The sequence below is a fragment of the Populus trichocarpa genome, chromosome 12 (assembly GCF_000002775.5).
Source record: "Populus trichocarpa isolate Nisqually-1 chromosome 12, P.trichocarpa_v4.1, whole genome shotgun sequence".
NCBI lineage: Eukaryota > Viridiplantae > Streptophyta > Magnoliopsida > Malpighiales > Salicaceae > Populus > Populus trichocarpa.
In genome coordinates, this window is record NC_037296.2 from 12,372,683 (window position 1) to 12,390,521 (window position 17,839).

General features: G+C 32.1%; 1 protein-coding gene and 1 pseudogene across 3 annotated transcripts; one reads left to right on the forward strand and one right to left on the reverse strand.

Annotated features, from left to right (window-relative positions):
- Positions 1-3,302: 3,302 nt before the first annotated feature.
- Positions 3,303-6,828, reverse strand: LOC7454573 (squamosa promoter-binding-like protein 13A; annotated as a pseudogene).
- Positions 6,829-12,352: 5,524 nt separating this feature from the next.
- On the forward strand, positions 12,353-15,868 carry LOC7454574 (SUMO-activating enzyme subunit 1B-1). Of its 3 annotated transcripts, none has more exons than XM_002318106.4 (10): positions 12,353-12,657; positions 12,753-12,804; positions 12,895-13,090; positions 13,265-13,344; positions 13,458-13,574; positions 14,102-14,152; positions 14,720-14,786; positions 15,204-15,307; positions 15,394-15,498; positions 15,582-15,868. In XM_002318106.4, the coding sequence occupies exons 1-10, from the start codon at positions 12,575-12,577 to the stop codon at positions 15,696-15,698; spliced, it is 972 nt and encodes a 323-aa protein (XP_002318142.1). In that variant the 5' UTR covers positions 12,353-12,574; the 3' UTR covers positions 15,699-15,868. The 3 variants fall into 3 exon arrangements, with proteins under 3 accessions (XP_002318142.1, XP_024437786.1, XP_024437785.1); XM_024582017.2 differs by having other exon boundaries at positions 12,379-12,657; positions 12,753-12,863; positions 12,951-13,090; XM_024582018.2 differs by lacking the exon at positions 14,102-14,152 and having other exon boundaries at positions 12,373-12,657; positions 12,753-12,863; positions 12,951-13,090.
- The last annotated feature ends 1,971 nt before the right edge of the window (positions 15,869-17,839 follow it).

Sequence of the window (17,839 nt, forward strand, 5' to 3'; positions counted from 1 at the left end):
TCCCATTCAAGTTTGGGTAATACTCAAAGTAAAAAAATCAGGTTTGGGTAGGGTATGGATATTGCCCTACCCGACCCGTACAACATAAATAACTTTAAAATTTGAAAAAAATACATTTATACCTAGCATATATAAATAGTAAAATTTAGGGTTTTGTTCACACACACTCTTCACTTTAGCCTTTCCACTCTCTAGCTGTCTCTTTTCTACCTTTCATATTGCTCTCTCCTCACTATTTATTTGCTTCTTTTAGCTTAATTTTCAAGCAAATTTGTCAAGGTGTATTATATAAGCTAGCTAGCTAGGTCTTAATTATAAGCTAGTTGTTTGGGTGTAGTAAGTCAATAAATCAGATCTACATAAGCTTTTGTTATTGTTATTTTCATTAATTTATTAGTGTGTTTTTTATGCAGGGATGATGAGAGGGTTTGCTTTTAAGAGAGAGAAAAACTCTCTTTTATTATCATAAATGCATAAGAAACAAAACCCTACCTACACTCCTCTCTTTAATTATCTCTTTCTTTTTAGATGCTAGAAGAATAGAAGATAAGGGAAAACAAGAATGGATAGAAGTCAAGCTAGTAGGAATTGGAGATAGGATTTAGTGTGGGCAAGATTATGCACGATTGGAATTAATGATAAAAAGTCTGATTCGAGAAGTGTATGAATTGAGATCTGAACAGTTAAAGGAAAAACTAAAAGTTTAAGTTATAAAATGAATTGAGATTTGAACAATTAAGGTTTGATGTTCATATTAGGTCAGGTTTATACCATGACCTATCAAATAAATGCCTGATGGATACCTGAAATTCGATCAGGTTTGGGTCGAGTTTATGTAAAACAATTTGTTTGGTTTTGGATATGGATATTATAAAATCTAACCCATGAGTAACTATTGTCATACCTAGTTGGAAATTTGGGTTGTACCACCATTCCACTAATGACAGCTATTTAAACCAATTCCTAGGATTATCCTTTATAAAACGTTGTAACTAAGTTTCCAAGGTTTTATTAGTGATATTTGATTGTCTATTCGTCAATGGATGATAGACAATTGACATGTGAGCTTGTACTCCATGAATGTTGAAGAGTTCATGCCAAAACTTGCTTATAAATATTGGATCCTTATTAGTTACCATATTCTTTGGTAACTCATGCAGCTTAATGACTTGTTGTGCAAACACTTGTGTCACATTATATATTATGTATGGATGAAGTATAGAAGAGAAGTGAGCATACTAAGATAGCATATGCACTATAATTAGAATAATAGTGAACTTATTGAAAGAAAGTAACCCTTCAATAAAATCCATTGAGATATAGGACCATGTTTTAGCTAGAATAAAAAGAGGTTGGGGTTTAGTATTTTCCAACTTAGCTTTTTAGCTAGTGTCATACTACTTGATGTAATTTTTTTATATTAGTCTTCAAACTTGTCCAGTCCAGTAGAGATCCTTCTTAGCTTTTTTAAGGATATTATCATACCTTAATGATTAATTATAAGACTATCATAAATGTACTTCATAATAATCCCCTTGAGGGGACATTCCTTAGAAATATAAATCCTCTCATTGTAGAGAAGTAATCCCTTTTTTAAAGTAATCCTATTTTTAATTGAAATCTTAAACACCCAATAGTTTTTTTATTTATCTAATTAAGTACTTGTTTTGTTGGACTTCTAAACTAGTCTCATAACTCCTCTTAAGTTCATTAACCCACCCCACAATAGGGGCTAATATAGCCCACAGTTTACCACCTTCAACCTTTTTCCATTCTTCTAAATAAGGCATTACAAAAAACAAAAAATTCTAATTATTTGTTTGTTAAATTAAATTTGATCTTCATTCTTTTGATTGCAATGTATTTGGTTTTGAATCAATGATTGAGTTAATTTATTTTTTTAATTTCATCCCTTGATATTTTATTTTTATATCAGGTTTAATACTCATTCTTTTAATTACAATATATTTGGTCTTGGATCATTTATTAAATTAATTATTTTTTCAATTGCATCCATTTACACTTTATTTTATATTATATTTGATCTTCAATCTTTTAATTATGATGTTTTTGGTCTTGAATTCTTTATTAAATTAATTTGTCTTTGGATTTTATCCCTTGACATTTTATTTTTATATCAAATATAGTCCTTATTTTTTATTGTTATTTTTAGTTGTTCTTATCCTTTTCTTAATGGAAATTGTTTTCTAATTTCATCCCTTATGATTTGGGTTTTTTTTTTCTTATGTCAAATTTGGTTCTCTTTCTTTTCAAATCTACATTTTTAAAATCATTTTTTTTGTTTTTTCATGTTTATCCCTAATTATTTTGGTTGGTTTATAATTTTATATTGTTATTTTTTTTGCTTGATTTTTATGTTGTGATTCGGTCTTATGATCTGTGTTATAAAGTTTAAAGGTTGGACCGGGTTCGCTTCATTCATTTTTAATTATGTTTAAAAATTTCATCAATTATCATTAAGTTTGTTGAAAATTGATTTTCTTTGTTTTTTTTTATATTTTAGATTCTTTTGTGAATTTGTTTTTTCTTTTTGATTTTGCACTTCAATTCAATATTTTTTTATATTTAAGGTTTGACATGATATTACTCGTGAATTTTGACGATCTCACTTGATTTTACTAGTACTTTGTTTTTAATACTTTTTCATAGATTTTTTTTCTTCATTTCATCATTTTACAGTTTGATTCATGAAGTTTGATGATCATTATTTTTTTTAGTTTCTTTTCTATTATGTCGAGTTATTGAATTTTTTTCTTGTTTTTTAAATATAATGATAGCGCTTTGATATTATTTTTTTTAATTGATTGGCCAGGCCCACAGTGAAGGGCGGGCCTCGTCGCAGGCCATCATTCTAGCCATCATTCTAGTTTAAACTAAGAGAAGAGGTAACCAATTGACCCGTTACAAGTGACCCGGTCAAATTAGTTTAGCTGGTGGATGCCAATTGGATTCCACCTCAAAGCCACGTGTCCTGATCTGAAGAATTGGGAAATCTTGATCGTTGATGTACCAAATAAATAGCGAAAAAAAACACCCTTCTAGAGCCTACAAACATAACCCTAGCCTCCCTCAGCCAGCCTGCTCTTCTCCCTTCCTCTCCCTTGTCTCTTCGAATCTCGGGTTTATTCTCTGGTTTGTTACAGCGTGTTATCAATTTCTCCAGTGCAGTACATAACTTGCTAGTACTAGCTGACGAATATCTCCTGGTCACTGAATGATACGGTGACCGAATTATACAAGATTTTTAATAAGTAAAGAAAAAGGAGGTGGAAGCACTGACATTTTTAAATTGCTGATAATCATTAAGAGAATACTTAAATAATACAGCATTCTAGTTAGTGAAGATAATCCCGTAAGGGGTAAAGAATCCAAAATTATTATGCATCATAATAAAAGTCCGGGAGATTACTACTCCCAGTTAAATGGAAGTGTTTGTGGGGCTTTGTCGCCGGAGGAACCACCAGACTCCATATGAAACGTTCACGGAAAATGGACATTAGCATCTCTGTTATTGGAAACCAAAACTGAATCAATCGACCCCGAACCATGATCATGTACTATTGGACCTATGGGATGCGAAAAGGGGACTGAGTTATGTCGTTGCAGCATGGGGTTTCCCCATGCATGCGTCTGTGTTGATGACAGAAGAGAGAGAGCGCGCAATCCGAGTCTTGTACTTGTGTTGCTAACCTGTCACAGAACATACTATGGCTACTTGCCCCACTGCTTCCTGGAAAAGCAATGGCTCTTGGAAGCGGCAGGCAAACAGAAGCTTCCGATGTCTGATTGTTAAGGCAAGGATTGTCACATTGCAAAAAAGGGAACAGCTTCCCCCCTTTGTAGCTGTTCGAGGATGATCCAAGGAACAGGTTCTGTTTGTCAGGAAGTTGATGCAGATTATAGTGCCCTCCATCTGCCTCAGTATTAGCAACTCCAGACCAGGTGGAATTCACTACAGCTGTGGAATGATATACATGGGAACTAGAGAATGGAAATATTTGGGTACCTGAAAAAATGTTAAAAGATGTATTTAGCTATTTAGGCAAAAAAAAAAAAATAACAAAGCTAGCTAGTTGCAAAAAGAATCAACATTCTGAGTAATTAGATTAAGCCTTTGGAACTTCTTCAGTCAGCGGTGTGTGTTCTGGAAGCAACTTTGAAATGACAAAATCATGCAAAGTAGTTTAAAATTCCGTTGACAAGCAATAATTTTAGGCAAATTCAAGAAAGAGGGCAATTTCAATGTTCAAATTTAAGTAAAAGTCCAGTCTGTATATTTGGAATCTTAGATCATTAGTATGTTTCTGCAACGGCATGCGCAACAGGTAAAAGTAGGATGAATATGGGCCAGTAAAATAGCTATAGTGGCCACTAGATCTTCATCATCTAAAAGTGACATTATACATGCAAGTTGAAGAAGCACTCAACCAGTTAATGTGTGGAATGAATTGTGAAGAGCCATGATTGTAATCATTGCCAATGAAGTCGTGCAACTGAGTGTGTGCCAGAATCCAGGTTTAGAGCTGAAAAAGATTCCACTAAACGTTGCTGTAACTAACCTTGGTGATTGGGTAAGAAACTTGGAGGATGAGAAAAGGGATCTGGCTGAGGCTTCCTTCGCCGCCGATTGTGTCCATCAAGACGTTTCCTGCAGCTTCTTTTCCCTTCGTCAAATTCCTCCAGCGAATGGAATCTAGTAAGAGAGTAATAGAAGTATAAGACTGCTATTAAACCATACGCTGATGGATGTTTTGATGCAAAAGAAATAGTAAAAATTTAGTTGCCAGAAAGATATCAGCTAAATATAAATTGAAGCCTGTTCTATTTTCACTACAAGCATGAAGCAAGGAGCCAGGCTAAGTGTAATAATCATCAGCACAAATTCTATGAAGAATTAATAGAAACAATGGAATTCTAATGAATGCTGTCATGGATGATTTCAGGGGCATAGGTCGAGTTCCGAAGACAGTGGCTGGATGCAAAATAAAATCTTACATAGAATTAACAGAAGCTCTTCAAGGTCAATATATCATTTCTGTCCAGAATAATTAATGACCTTTCTCAGTCCTCAGCATGCAAGTTGAAACCATATAGTAAGCATGATGATAAGCGAATTGCATTTCGTTTTTCATATGGTATTAGCCTCTTAATTTAAAGATGAAACAGCAAATGAGTTTGTCAGTACATTTTACCCTACAATTATAAAAATTATCTATAAAGCTCCGAAGTTTGATACAGAAGTGCACTAAGAAGATGGATTAGCACACCCCTATATACAGACCACAACTCTCGAATGTGTCAATGAGAAAAACTGAAAACAGCCGTGGAAAAAGATGGAAACTTGTAATCTAAACAAGATTAAAATCACAACCACCAAACCACTGAGAATTTGATAAATTAAGAACAGGATACCACAATTCATACCGGCTACATTGCTGGCAGAATCGCTGCTTCTGACCACCAATGGTAACCTGAGGAGTCTTGGAATGAAGCTCACAGACCTTATGGCGCCTATGGTAGTCCCTGCATGTACTGAGGTCAGAGTTGCAACCATCAACAAGGCACATAGCTACCTGAGTTCCATTGTTAGCTCCACGTGCCCTCTTCGTTGATCCTGAAGGTGAAGACTCTAGTTTTGAGACTCCAGGCTGCTTCCAGTTAACCATAGATTCATCACTCGAATTACCAACCCTACCAAGTTTCAAATCAATTGAGAAACCCCCTCCAGTCCTGTTAGCTCCAAAGTTAGTTGGCCTACCAAATGCATCTATGCAAATACTTGGAACAGCTCCTTGCTCAAATTCAGTCAAATCCCAAGAAGTTGCCTTCAAGTTCCAGTCCATAAAATCTGCCACTTAAGGGAGTTCCACAGAGTTATCTTTCTATTGCTCCACACCGCCCCGTCCCCAGTTAGTGAAATTTCTCTTTCACTGTTCACCACCCTTGCATATATACAGAGTTTTTTTAAGCCAAGGAAACAAATCAAGCCACAGACAGATACAAAATTACACAGGGTTTAATCAAGTAAACCTCAGCCACAAGTAAAGACCAGCAATTTAAACCTGACAAGCAAAGAACAACATAGTTGAATGTAACTAAGCCCTTCTGTCATAACCCCATTTTACATACCACAGATAACAATTTAATCCTCGTATTTGCGTTGGTAGCTTTAAAAAAACTGTCAGATTTCAAGAAAACAAAATTATAAGCTTTAATTTATTATGTAAATCAGAAAAGTTCAGGAAAAAGGCAAGAAATGAAACAATGAGCATCTCAAAATGGTATTCTCTGCTCAACCAAGTTAAATAAAAAAAAAAGGGGGATTTCCTTTTTGTTTAACGAGTGCAGCAATACAGTTTGCAGAGATATGCTTCCAAGAAGAATGGAAGCTTCAAAAATGAAAGCTACCAAGTACTAACTACAAATAAATAAATAGTACAAAATCAGTAAAGAACGAAAGAGGTGGGAGAGTATTACAGAGACACGTTCACTTGAAGAAGACCTGGTTTGATCTTTCCACCCGCCCATTCAATTCAATGACAATGATTCCACTTAGAACCAACAAAAGTGATTGGACGTCAAAGGAAAAAATAAAAAAGATACATCAAACTATGAGAAACCACTGCCACTACCCCTAGTTGCTATCACCAAAATGCTATAAAGGGTTGTTAAAATAATGAATTGAAAGTGAGATACTGATTGGGAAGTGTGGATCATGGAGGGCCGAAAAGAGCTAAGATGGTTGTTTGTTAAGTTCACTTGCTTTACTTATAAACTAATAATTAGTTTTTGTCCATATTTAAGGTTTTTTTGAAATATGAGAAAAGAACAACGACAGGTTGGTGGTGTTTCTGTTCCTTTCAACTCTTTTCCAGGAGCCAAGAAAAGAAATACTTCGATATTGATGGTAATTGGAACAAAGCATGTGACCTTGTTTTTCACATTTTATAGCATGTTTTTCTTTTTTAATTTCTTTTGTTTGAAGGTGTGTATCCCACTCTACTTTCAGAGTCCCTTTTTTTAAAGCTAGCACCTTTAAAAAAAATATTTGAGAAAATAGCCCCCAAAAAAAAGAGAAAATAACATAGTTAAAAAAAAATTGATTCCGAATAGCCTTTTTATATATATAAAAAAAATGAAAGGGCATTAAAAATATTTTTTTAATATAGAGTTTCTATAAAAATAGAAAACTTAAACATTTTTTTATTATAGAAAGGAATAAACTGGTTTTTAAATAGATTTTATATTTAACCAAAGTGTTTTTTAATATTTAAAAAATTCAATCAAATATTTCTTAATATGAAACACATGCAATTAAGAACTTGATATTTATGATTTTTTAAAAAATATTTAAAAATTAATCAAACACTTGCAATCAAACAAATCATTATTGAGTTAACTTATTAAACTTGAGAACTAAGTTATGAAATTGAGATAAATTCATAAAAAATAAATTGAAAAAAATTATGAAACCCAACTTCCAACATATTTAATATTAAAATTTGAAATCGAGAAAAAAAAATCAAATTTATAAAACTAGTATATAACCAAACAAAAAGAAAATAAATTTTTTTATAAAGCACAATTTTTAAAACAGTCAAAGGTTAAAGCATGAAATTAAAAAAATTAAAAAAATTAAATTGTTCAAAAAAACATAAAATATTATTCAATTAATAAAGTAGTATTTGACATTGTGGTAGTAGATGTTTTTCAAAATGATTTTTGTTTGGAAATACATTAAAATAATATTTTTTATTTTTTAAAATTTATTTTTGATATCAAATTATTAAAATGATATAAAAAAACTAATATAAAATAAAATAATTAATTTTTTAAAAATACGATACCATAACTTGATACAAAATTACAAAGTTTGAAAAAATTGATATAGAACTTCGTGCTTGGAATATTCTCTCCTCACAGCATCATTGATGCTTCTTCTAGTGGGCCATCAGATTTTATTTGTTTAATCATTTGCTTGTGTTTTCTTCTAATATAGTTTAATAGTTCCTTTTCCTCTATAAATTTCTTATTTTTTATCAGATAAATTGCACTCTAATAATGATATTTGGTCATGTAGCCAACTAGAGGCGAAACAATCTTCATTCCAATTCTTAAAAAAAAAAAAAAAAGTTAATTCCCATTCAATATTGAAAATGGAGTATTTTACTTTCATTTCTTTGGTTCATGAATGTCAAGTTGGATAGTTTTGTCATGGTATAGCATGATTATTGCGTTTGACAAAATGAGGGGGATGGGATCAATTGGCCTTGTTATATGCTTGTCAATTATTGACTGGGTTTTGTTTCTCAATATTTGAGAAATATAAATATTTTATTTTATTTTAAAAAATAAAATTCATCTATCCATAAAAATAAAAATAAAAATTACAGGTAAATAAAAAAAATCTCTTTGAAAATTAAACGCATAACAAAAAAATCATCATAATTTAGAAAGCTCCCTAAACAAAATAAAATAGATGAGGTATACTAATTTAAATATAGTTTTTTTTAAATATATATAAAAAGAAGTGCTAATTGGAAAAAAAAAAAGAATAAGAGATGAAAAGGGTCAAGTGCTACTAGGCTCGGTAAGCTAGGCCAACCCACATCGGCCCATTTAGGTAGAGCCCACACACGGACCTGCCCTAGCAGGTTCATGTGACTGTCCTAATTTTTTTTTCATTGCACCTGGTGCGGTCGACATGTCACCCACCCCAATTTGTTTTGAAAAAAAAATCAAACAACGTGCCGTCTGATTTTGTTCAAATTTCAATCATTATAATGACTGGAAAATCAGGGATTAAGTGTTTTTTACTTAAAAAATAATTTTCCAAAGTATTTTTTTCTATCACTGTAATTTTGATATCTCTTTTTTTAAACAAGAATTAAAAATAATATTTTATTTAAAAATTGAATTTGAAAAATATTTTGATATTAAAATCGTGCGTAAATTGAAAGGGAGTACACTTGGATACAATCAAGTCTCTAGCCGTACTCTTCATTAAATATCGTCAGACTCATCAAATTATTTGTTCTTTGCTCAGAAAAAGTCTCTGCATCGATCATCGCTTGATCATGCGATCCAAGATATACTGTGATACAAGAAATCCGGTACTGTCGTTGAAATCTCTAATTTCGAAATGGCTCTTCACCTTTTCAGACGAATATTATCAAGTGGTAGACTCTCCAGTCTCCACATTTCTACGAATGACCATTGCATTTCAAGGGATAATCGCATGAGTACTTCCCATGATCGTATCATTGAAATTGTCTTATATCTCCAAAAGAGTCCTGGATTTCTATAATTAGTGATCATGATAAAGAAGAACTTAGAGGATAGCAGTCATCAAGACCCAGGTATGAATGATCATATATCACCATTGATCATTATAAAGATCATATTAAGGTCTGGAGAGAGGAATCTGTTGCACAAGCAAGAGTCACAATTGTGTGATTATTGTAATTACTCTGGCCATCTCTATATATAAATGCATGTGTATTTGTGTGGTCTGTGTGCATGTTCTTCGTGCAAAGCTTGGTTTCTTTCGTCATGTGTTGTGCCACAAAGTCTACACTTTTCAATTCTTTGTATGTGTTCTCCATACAATGCTTTAACTATTTCTTAGACTTGCACGTTGCATCCACATGCAGGATTGAAGGCGTTTTCTGTGGATTTTTCAAGAGTCACTGTTTCGCAGGCATGTTAATCGCGACCCGTCTCTTCAATTTGTACGATATAAACAGTTGAAAGTTGCTGAAACAAAGTAGAAAAAAAGTGAGGAGGAAATGCCACCAATTGTAGTAGTGAGGCCCCTAGATCCTATCAGTGATCCTCGACTGATAAGCCTTCAGTGGTGATGGCAGCCCATAAAGCTGACCTAATGTTTTAGCTATAGTTATTGCAAGAGGAGATATAAATATTTATAATAGTAGTTTTTGTATTTTATTTGAAAATATATTGAAACAGTATTTTATTTTTTAATTTTTAAAATTTATTTTTAATATTATTATATTAAAACAATTTAAAAATATAAAAAAATCATTTTTTTTCAAAAATATTTTTGAAATACAAAAATGAATAGGCTTTTAAAAAATAAATCCACACACAAATATAATATTAAATTGGAATAAATCTTTTATTGTTTTTCAAACCCCACATTACATAAACACCGGTGTTGTTTTTTATCTAATATTTTATGGTATATAATTTAAATTAAAAAAACATATTTCGTATCCTCACATGACCATAATCATCAAGTGTATAAGAAACAAATAATTTCCTCCAAGATGTAGCATGATTTGAAGCACCACTATCAATTGAGTTAAGAACATCTTCAATGATGGCGATTTGATCTTCATTATTGGTATCAAATTTCTTCTTCTCTGATCTCAATTCTTTTTCTACTCTCTCTTTAACTTTCAACAATTTCTTTGAACGTGCCATGCAAGAAACACAATGATAACTCTCAACATTGGCAAACCTGCTAGCTAGACTTACTTCTGCTTTTACCTGATCTCTGCTTCAGAACTCTACCTTTACTCAACAATAATAATGGATACACCATGTTTTTCCTTGGTTAGATCTAAGGAGTACAGCACACATCACCGAGAACAATATATTCTTGGAATAATTCACATTTAATCTTTAATCCAACCGTCCAGAATAAAAAAAGCTATATGTCTAGAATCGTTTGTCAATAATTCATCTAGTTCTAACGGTGAATCAGCTTCCAATCGAAGCTTGAACGAACACTGCTCAAGCTGCCTCTATATTTTATTTTTCTCACGGGCTCTCTCTTTTCATTTTGCCTTTAATTTTGTTTCAACCGACCCTAATCTTTCCTTTTCAGCCAACCTTTCTTCTTTATTTGTATTTCCTATTTATACGTGGTGGTCCATTTTTTTACATGGGGCGTGACTCTCATCTTCGACCCATAGTTATTAAATTTGGACCGATTCGGCTGGTAAACCTAGAACCTGGTTGACTTGGTGACTGAACTGGTCTGGATAAAATAAAAGACTGGGATGAGCAAAACTCGGTTAACCTGTCGGGTTGACCCGTGACCTGAACAACCCGGCAAAACCTGTTTGAGACCTTTTTTTTTTCAAATGTGTTTTTTCTTCTAGTCAAAGATCTTTTTTATATATATTTTTTAGTTAGTTATTAACTCTTTTCAAAATTCACTATATAAATACTAGAAGAAAGTTTTATTTTTTCAATGTGGAATTTGAAGCCTTTTAGTATATATAATTATATACTCTATGTTCATAAGAAAAAAATTGTGTTTTTTCAATGTGAGATAAAAAAACTTTTTTGATTTAAATACTTCAACTTAAAAAGATAACATACTAACATAGTATCTTTTCAATGTGGGATAAAAAACTTTTTAAAATAATATTTTAAACTTTATTATTTATAACATGTACAGTCTATATTCTCACATGGATTGTTTCTTAATTTTTTCATATAAAATATTAAAACTTCAATTTTTTATTTTATTTTTCCGGGTTGATCCAGATCAACTCGTGTAACCCGAGACCCGACTTCTTATCCTAGTTAACTCCCGAATCGGGTCTGATAACCATGCTTCAACAATTGTCATTCTATATTCACCATCCAAAGAGAGGAGCCATAAGTTTTTTTTTTTTTTTTCAGATTAGTTACCATGTAAATGAAAAAAAAAACTACAGTAAAACCTTAAGAAACACTTTCAGGGGAATATCAAATATATATTGATTCCATTTTGAGGGTTGGAATTAGCATATGTGTACATGATAGATATTTGAAACATGGTCGAGTCGAGTTTGGGTATCTAAAATTTATACCCTTCAAGTTTCAAATTGGGTATATTTAATAATTTTTGATTCGAGTTCGAATAATGTCAAATAACTCAAACCCAACTATGGTTGTATTTTAAATCTTAATTATATATATAAAGATTAAAATAATATATTTTCATTAAGAACGATATGCTTTTTATTTATTTTATATGTAAAAATTTATTTCATGACACTTTTAATCAAATAAATATTTTTTGAAATATACTTCATAAAATTATAATTAAAAATATTTTAAAAAAAACTTATTTTTTTAAATTACAATCACAAAAATTATTATAATATCAACAAATTACTTATATATTAACAGCTAACCCCCCCGTAAACTCGTTCTCCTCGAAAAAACAAAAAGCTCACAAACAGCGTAAAAAAGGGTTAAATATCAACCCTTTTAAAAAGGGTTAAAGAAACAAAGGGTGCATAGGCTACTAAACGTGGCCCGTGTAAATATCCACAGCCCAAAACCACCAAATATGGATCAACAACTGGATTGGACCCAAACAACTCCTTCCTTGATCCTCTCCAACTGCTAAACCTCTGAAAACTTGCAAAAACACTACTTTAAAGTTAACCTTGTCGTGTCTTTTCTGTTCTTTTTTTCTTCAGTCAATTTTTGGGTCAAGAATCATTTCTATTTTCATATCAAGATAAAACCCTTTTAGGGGTTTAGTCCAAAGTAGAATTTTGTTTGGTTAATTAGGCTAAACTTGAACATGAACGGAGAGGAGTTGACAGAGCAAGAAACTGCTTTGTATGATCGCCAAATTAGGGTTTGGGGTGCTGATGCTCAACGAAGGTAAAAACCCTTTAAGTTTCAGTTCTTAATTTGATTTAGAACTCGCTCTTTTAAGTAACCTTTTTTTTTGTGTGTTTTTTAATTATTTTTTTTAGACTAAGCAAATCCCACATATTGGTTTATGGAATGAAGGGCATTATTGCTGAGGTATTTGCTACTACAACCTTAAAACTCACCAAAAATGTGTTCTTTTTTATGTTGATAAGGTGGGACTTTGTGTTTTTTTTATGTGGTTAGTTTTGCAAGAACATTGTTTTGGCTGGAGTTGGAAGTCTGACACTAGTGGATGACAGGGCTGTGTCTGAAGAAGCGTTGTCTGCTAATTTTTTGATACCCCCTGATGAAAGTGTTTGCATTGGGAAAACCCTTGCTGAGCTTTGCTGTGATTCTTTGAGAGAATTTAACCCCATGGTTCGTGTTTCGGTTGAAAAAGGTTTTGTTTGTCTATCCCTTTTTTTTTTTCTTATGACTGATAATGTTTAATTTTGGTGCTGAATCTATTAATTTAGGGATTGGAATTGGTTGTGTTTGCTAATTTTATTAATCACAAGAATTTTGTATATGTGCAGCTAATTTGAAATTATCCAATGGAATATTGAAATTGCAGGTGATTTGGCAAGCTTGGGTGCGGAATTCTTTGATAAGTTTGATGTTGTAGTTATCAGTTGCTGCTCGCTAGCCACCAAAGTACTGGACAATTGTTTGTTGTTGATTAATTTGTGTAGATAATTCTGCTTTCTGGTAGGATTTTTTTCTTCTCTGTAATTTAATGCAGTATTTATTTTACACTCTTAATGCAGAAATTAATCAATGAAAAGTGCCGGAAGTTATCAAAGCGTGTATCTTTTTATGCAGTTGACTGTAGAGATTGTTGTGGTGAGATCTTTGTTGATTTGCAGAAGTACAATTATGCAAAGGTAACATCTTTTCTACTTACATTTTCACAGGCTTTCTTCTTTCATGGATTCCTGTTATGACTCAAAATATTGGGTCCAAAAGTTTTCTTTTTTCTACTAAAAACATTGTCCTGGATGGAAAGTTCAAAAATTACACTACCAAAGCTTGAATCAGTTTTGTTCTGAGTGGTGGATTGTTTATTTCTTGTTTTAGCTCATCCTAATGCATGATTTCATCTGTTGATGTCATGCTCTCTATGTATGTTTGATGTGCTGTTATAAGGATGATGATACCACTTAACAAGTAATTATACTATAATTGCACTATGTTGATCAGAGTGCATATTGACATTTCCATCTACCTTGATCACGAAAGCCTTGGTGATAAAAAGTGGATGGAGAACTGAGCACTAACCTTTTTGACATTTATAGTATGTAGTTGCAACTCACATGAGATGCCAAATTGTTGATCTTTTTAATCATCCTCAAATACCATGCTTTTGTTGATCGGAGGCACTGGGTTTTTTTCTGTTTCTTGTTATTGACAGAAAAAGACAGATGGAGCTACTGAATGTGAACTGCAATATCCAAGTTTTCAGGTATTGCTAAGTTCACGAAGTTCTTCCCCCATTAATTTGAGTTCATTTCAATAGCCTTGTAAATATAGCCAAATGTCTGATCCAACCTCGTTCCTTCATAATGCCTGACAAGTGCATTAATGTACATTCGATCAAGAACTCTAGAAATGTGGTAAAAATTTTAACTTCCTGGCAAACATGAACTTTTTTTAACATTATTGTTTTTCTTAAGGGATGGCATGTATTAAATTAAGTGGGCCATATAGGCTGGTCTGTAGTCTTACCTGAGAATTGGCGAGAGTAGTAGCAAACTGATCCACTCTATCTGCAAATGTATGCTGGTTAGGCAACACCTTCAGGGAATGAACCAAGTGACGAACTATAGGAATCTGCTTGGACTAATATATGATGTAACTAAGGAAATAGCTTTGTGGCATTCATGTAGGATGGCTACCTAACTTATGTTTAATTAGCATAAGTTTGAAATCAAAGTCTCGGCTGATTTTGATTGACAGAAACAATAAAATTATATATGTACTTGGGTGCCCATTTTACTGACAAATTGTGCAATTGATCCATTCATTGCAGGAAGCTATTTCAGTGCCTTGGAGATCACTTCCCCGAAAAGTCTCAAAGCTTTATTTCGCTATGAGAGGTCTGGTTAAATATTCAGTTCTTTTTGTTTAGAAGGAAAAGATTGAAAATAAAAAAGGTGGTCCAAACTCGTGGTGAATGTAGTGTACTGTTAAACTGTTCACAACTCCGCATGCACACATTGCCTGATATAAGATTGAGGAATACGTGATGGACCTTTCTGTGCTTGTGTTACAAGGCTGAGTTGATTCTTAATTACCACCTAATTCATGCATCTTCATTCTAAAGTGCATGATTACTGATTTCTCTTTTCTGGAATTGGGAAATCTAATGAGCGTAACGTCCATATTGTGATGAAAAAACTGAAGTTCTGTTTCCTTCGTACTTGATGAGTTGGGTTTTAAATACATTTATGAGCAGTTGTTTTAAACTGTCAACATCTGTAGAAGAGATGACCTGTTTTATTCACCTTTTGTAGTGATTGAAAGGTTTGAAGAGGCTGAAGGACGCAAGCCAGGAGAAATTTGTATCGAGGACCTTCCTGCTGTTCTAAAGCTGAAAAAGGAACTTTGTGAGGCACAGGTACGCCTTTAGGAATCAATTAATTGTGTTTACTTATTTGAAAATAGGAATCAGCTTCTAAATCTTGCTATCGCAATCCTTTTCAGTCAGTAAATGAATCTCACGTTCCGGATACCCTCCTTGAAAGATTGGTTATGGGTGCAAAAGAGTTCCCTCCAGTTTGTGCCATTATTGGAGGAACTCTTGGACAGGTGAATTTCTAAACTATTTATTGGCTGGTGTTCTTTTTAAATGTTCGATTACCTGGTTTAATGTGTGGCATTAAATACTTTAGGAGGTAATCAAAGCAATATCAAGCAAAGGGGATCCCGTCAAGAATTTCTTCATCTTTGATGCTACGGATGGGAAAGGCATGATAGAGGACATATCAAACCCTAACCTGGAAAGCTGATCATGTTCAGAGAAGCTTTATGAACTAAAATTATATGCTGGATGCAATAATGGGCATTCAATACTCTTAACTACCATGTAGGAGATTTCATAGTCAGCACTAGTGTTTTTCTTTCCCTGTATAAACTAAACTAATTCTGTAGCCCTAGAAAACTGGAGCTTGTTTATTGATTTGTCTGTGTTTTTTTTTTTTTACTATACACTGTTGATAATGATTTGCCGGTGGTCTTTTCACCATATTCGACTTCTAGCTGTTCATGCTCGAATATGAACCAATCTATGGCAGCAGCAGTAGTGCTGTATTAGCTTGTTTGACATTGAGGTTGAGTTAGTTTTTGTAGTTGTGGTTTTAAAAAAAAACATTTTTAGTTGTGTTTGTTAATACTGTTTCGAAATAAATTTTTAAATTCAAAATAAATGAAAGTAGGTTTTTATGAATGAAAAATAGATCTTTATGCATAAAAAGGAAGTTATTTTAGTTTTTATAAAATTAAAATTTAAAATGCAATTATATATGTGATCACTGTAAAAATCACAAAATAGTTCTATCTATGTGGTTAGGCATACTGCAGAAGCTATATGAAATGGTGTCTTAGACTTCTAATGCAGTAGCCAAGGTCTGAGTTTGATTTTATAGCCAAAAAATGGTTGCTTGTAATCGATTGGACCTCTGGACAGCTTAACCTTTCCATTCTTTCCCCCCAAAGCAATTCTTAGTGGTATCGAATTGCTAAACACGACATGTTTTGATTCTAGTTATGATTCAGCTGACTCTGGTTGGGCTGCAGTGGACTTTTGTCTTCTCCCCTCTTTTTTATATCTTTTTCTTATCAAAATTATTTATTTTGTTTTAAATATTCAATTCACCCTTTATTTTTTTATTTTTTATTGATTATTTTTCTTCAATCTCGCCCTTATTATTTGGTTTCATTTAATTTTTAATTTTTTATATCAAATTTCATCATTATTCTTTTAATTGTTTTTTTTATTCTTTTTCTAATTGAATTTTGTTTTCAATTGCATCCTTTAACATTTTATTTCAAATTATTTTTATATTAAATTTAATTTTCATTCTTTTAATTATTATTATTATTTATTTTTTATAGTCTCATGCTCATGACCGAGATCACAGATTTTAAAAGTTAATATAGGTTAACCTTGGTTTTTTGTCCTTTTTTATTTTATTTTAAATTTCATCATTAACGTTTTATTTATTGGGAATTGGTCATCATGTTTTTTTTTTTATTATTATTTCCTTTTTATAGAGTTATTCTAATCATATGCTCATGGTCACATGGTTCACGGGTTAACCCGGGTTGACTCAGGTCTTTTTGTTCGTTGTTTTTTTTTATTAATTTTTTTTGTCATTCAATATTATGTTATTTGATAACCGAGCTTCATAATTTTATTTGGTATGCTTTTAAAGGGGTTACCTTGGTTTCTTGAACAAGTCATAGATTTGGCGTGCTAACCTGAATGAGCTCGAGTTAGATTTTTTTTAACCTTTTTTAAGTTGTCAATTTTTTTGTCATTTTATTTATTATCGTTCTATTTTTTTTATTTGTATTATTTAAATTATCCGATCTTATTAAATACAATTAAGCCAATGACCCAAATCTTATATTTTTTTGGCTTTTAGGAATGTTTTTGTCACCTTAGTATCCTTTTTCTATGTTAGAAAAAATATAAACTACTTCACGGAGTAGTGCGACCCCTATCTAGTTGTTATAAAATGTGGTAAGTGAGTTAAATTTGAAAATTGACTCAACTACTTGCTTAGGTTAAATTTTAAATTAAATCATGTTGAAGTTGTCTTGACATACTTCAGTCAACTTGGCAGGTTTAAAGATAAAAATAAAATAACAAAAAAATAAAGAAGGTCAGTCATACATGTTCAAATACAACCTGAACGACTAGTAAAAAGTGGTTTAACTTTTTTAAAAAAAAAATCTTAAGATTACATCCTTTTCTTTTTTAAAAAAATTAAGACGACAACGTATTTGATAAACTCAAGTCAACCTGAGTTAACTCACTAAACTCATGACTTTCTCTCTCCTTGTCTTTTTTAGGCAACTTTCTAATGTAATTGAGCCTGCAATAACATGTGATTTTAAATTATTTTTAAGCAAATTTAAGATTAGT

What these genes read in the sequence shown, in the direction of transcription:
- LOC7454574 (XM_024582017.2), top strand. Translation starts at nt 12,575, where the DNA reads ATGAACGGAGAGGAGTTGACAGAGCAAGAAACTGCTTTGTATGATCGC. An exon ending in GGTGCTGATGCTCAACGAAG is followed by an intron (nt 12,658 to 12,752) that starts GTAAAAACCCTT and finishes TATTTTTTTTAG; the next exon opens with ACTAAGCAAATCCCACATAT. An exon ending in TGCAATATCCAAGTTTTCAG is followed by an intron (nt 14,153 to 14,719) that starts GTATTGCTAAGT and finishes CATTCATTGCAG; the next exon opens with GAAGCTATTTCAGTGCCTTG.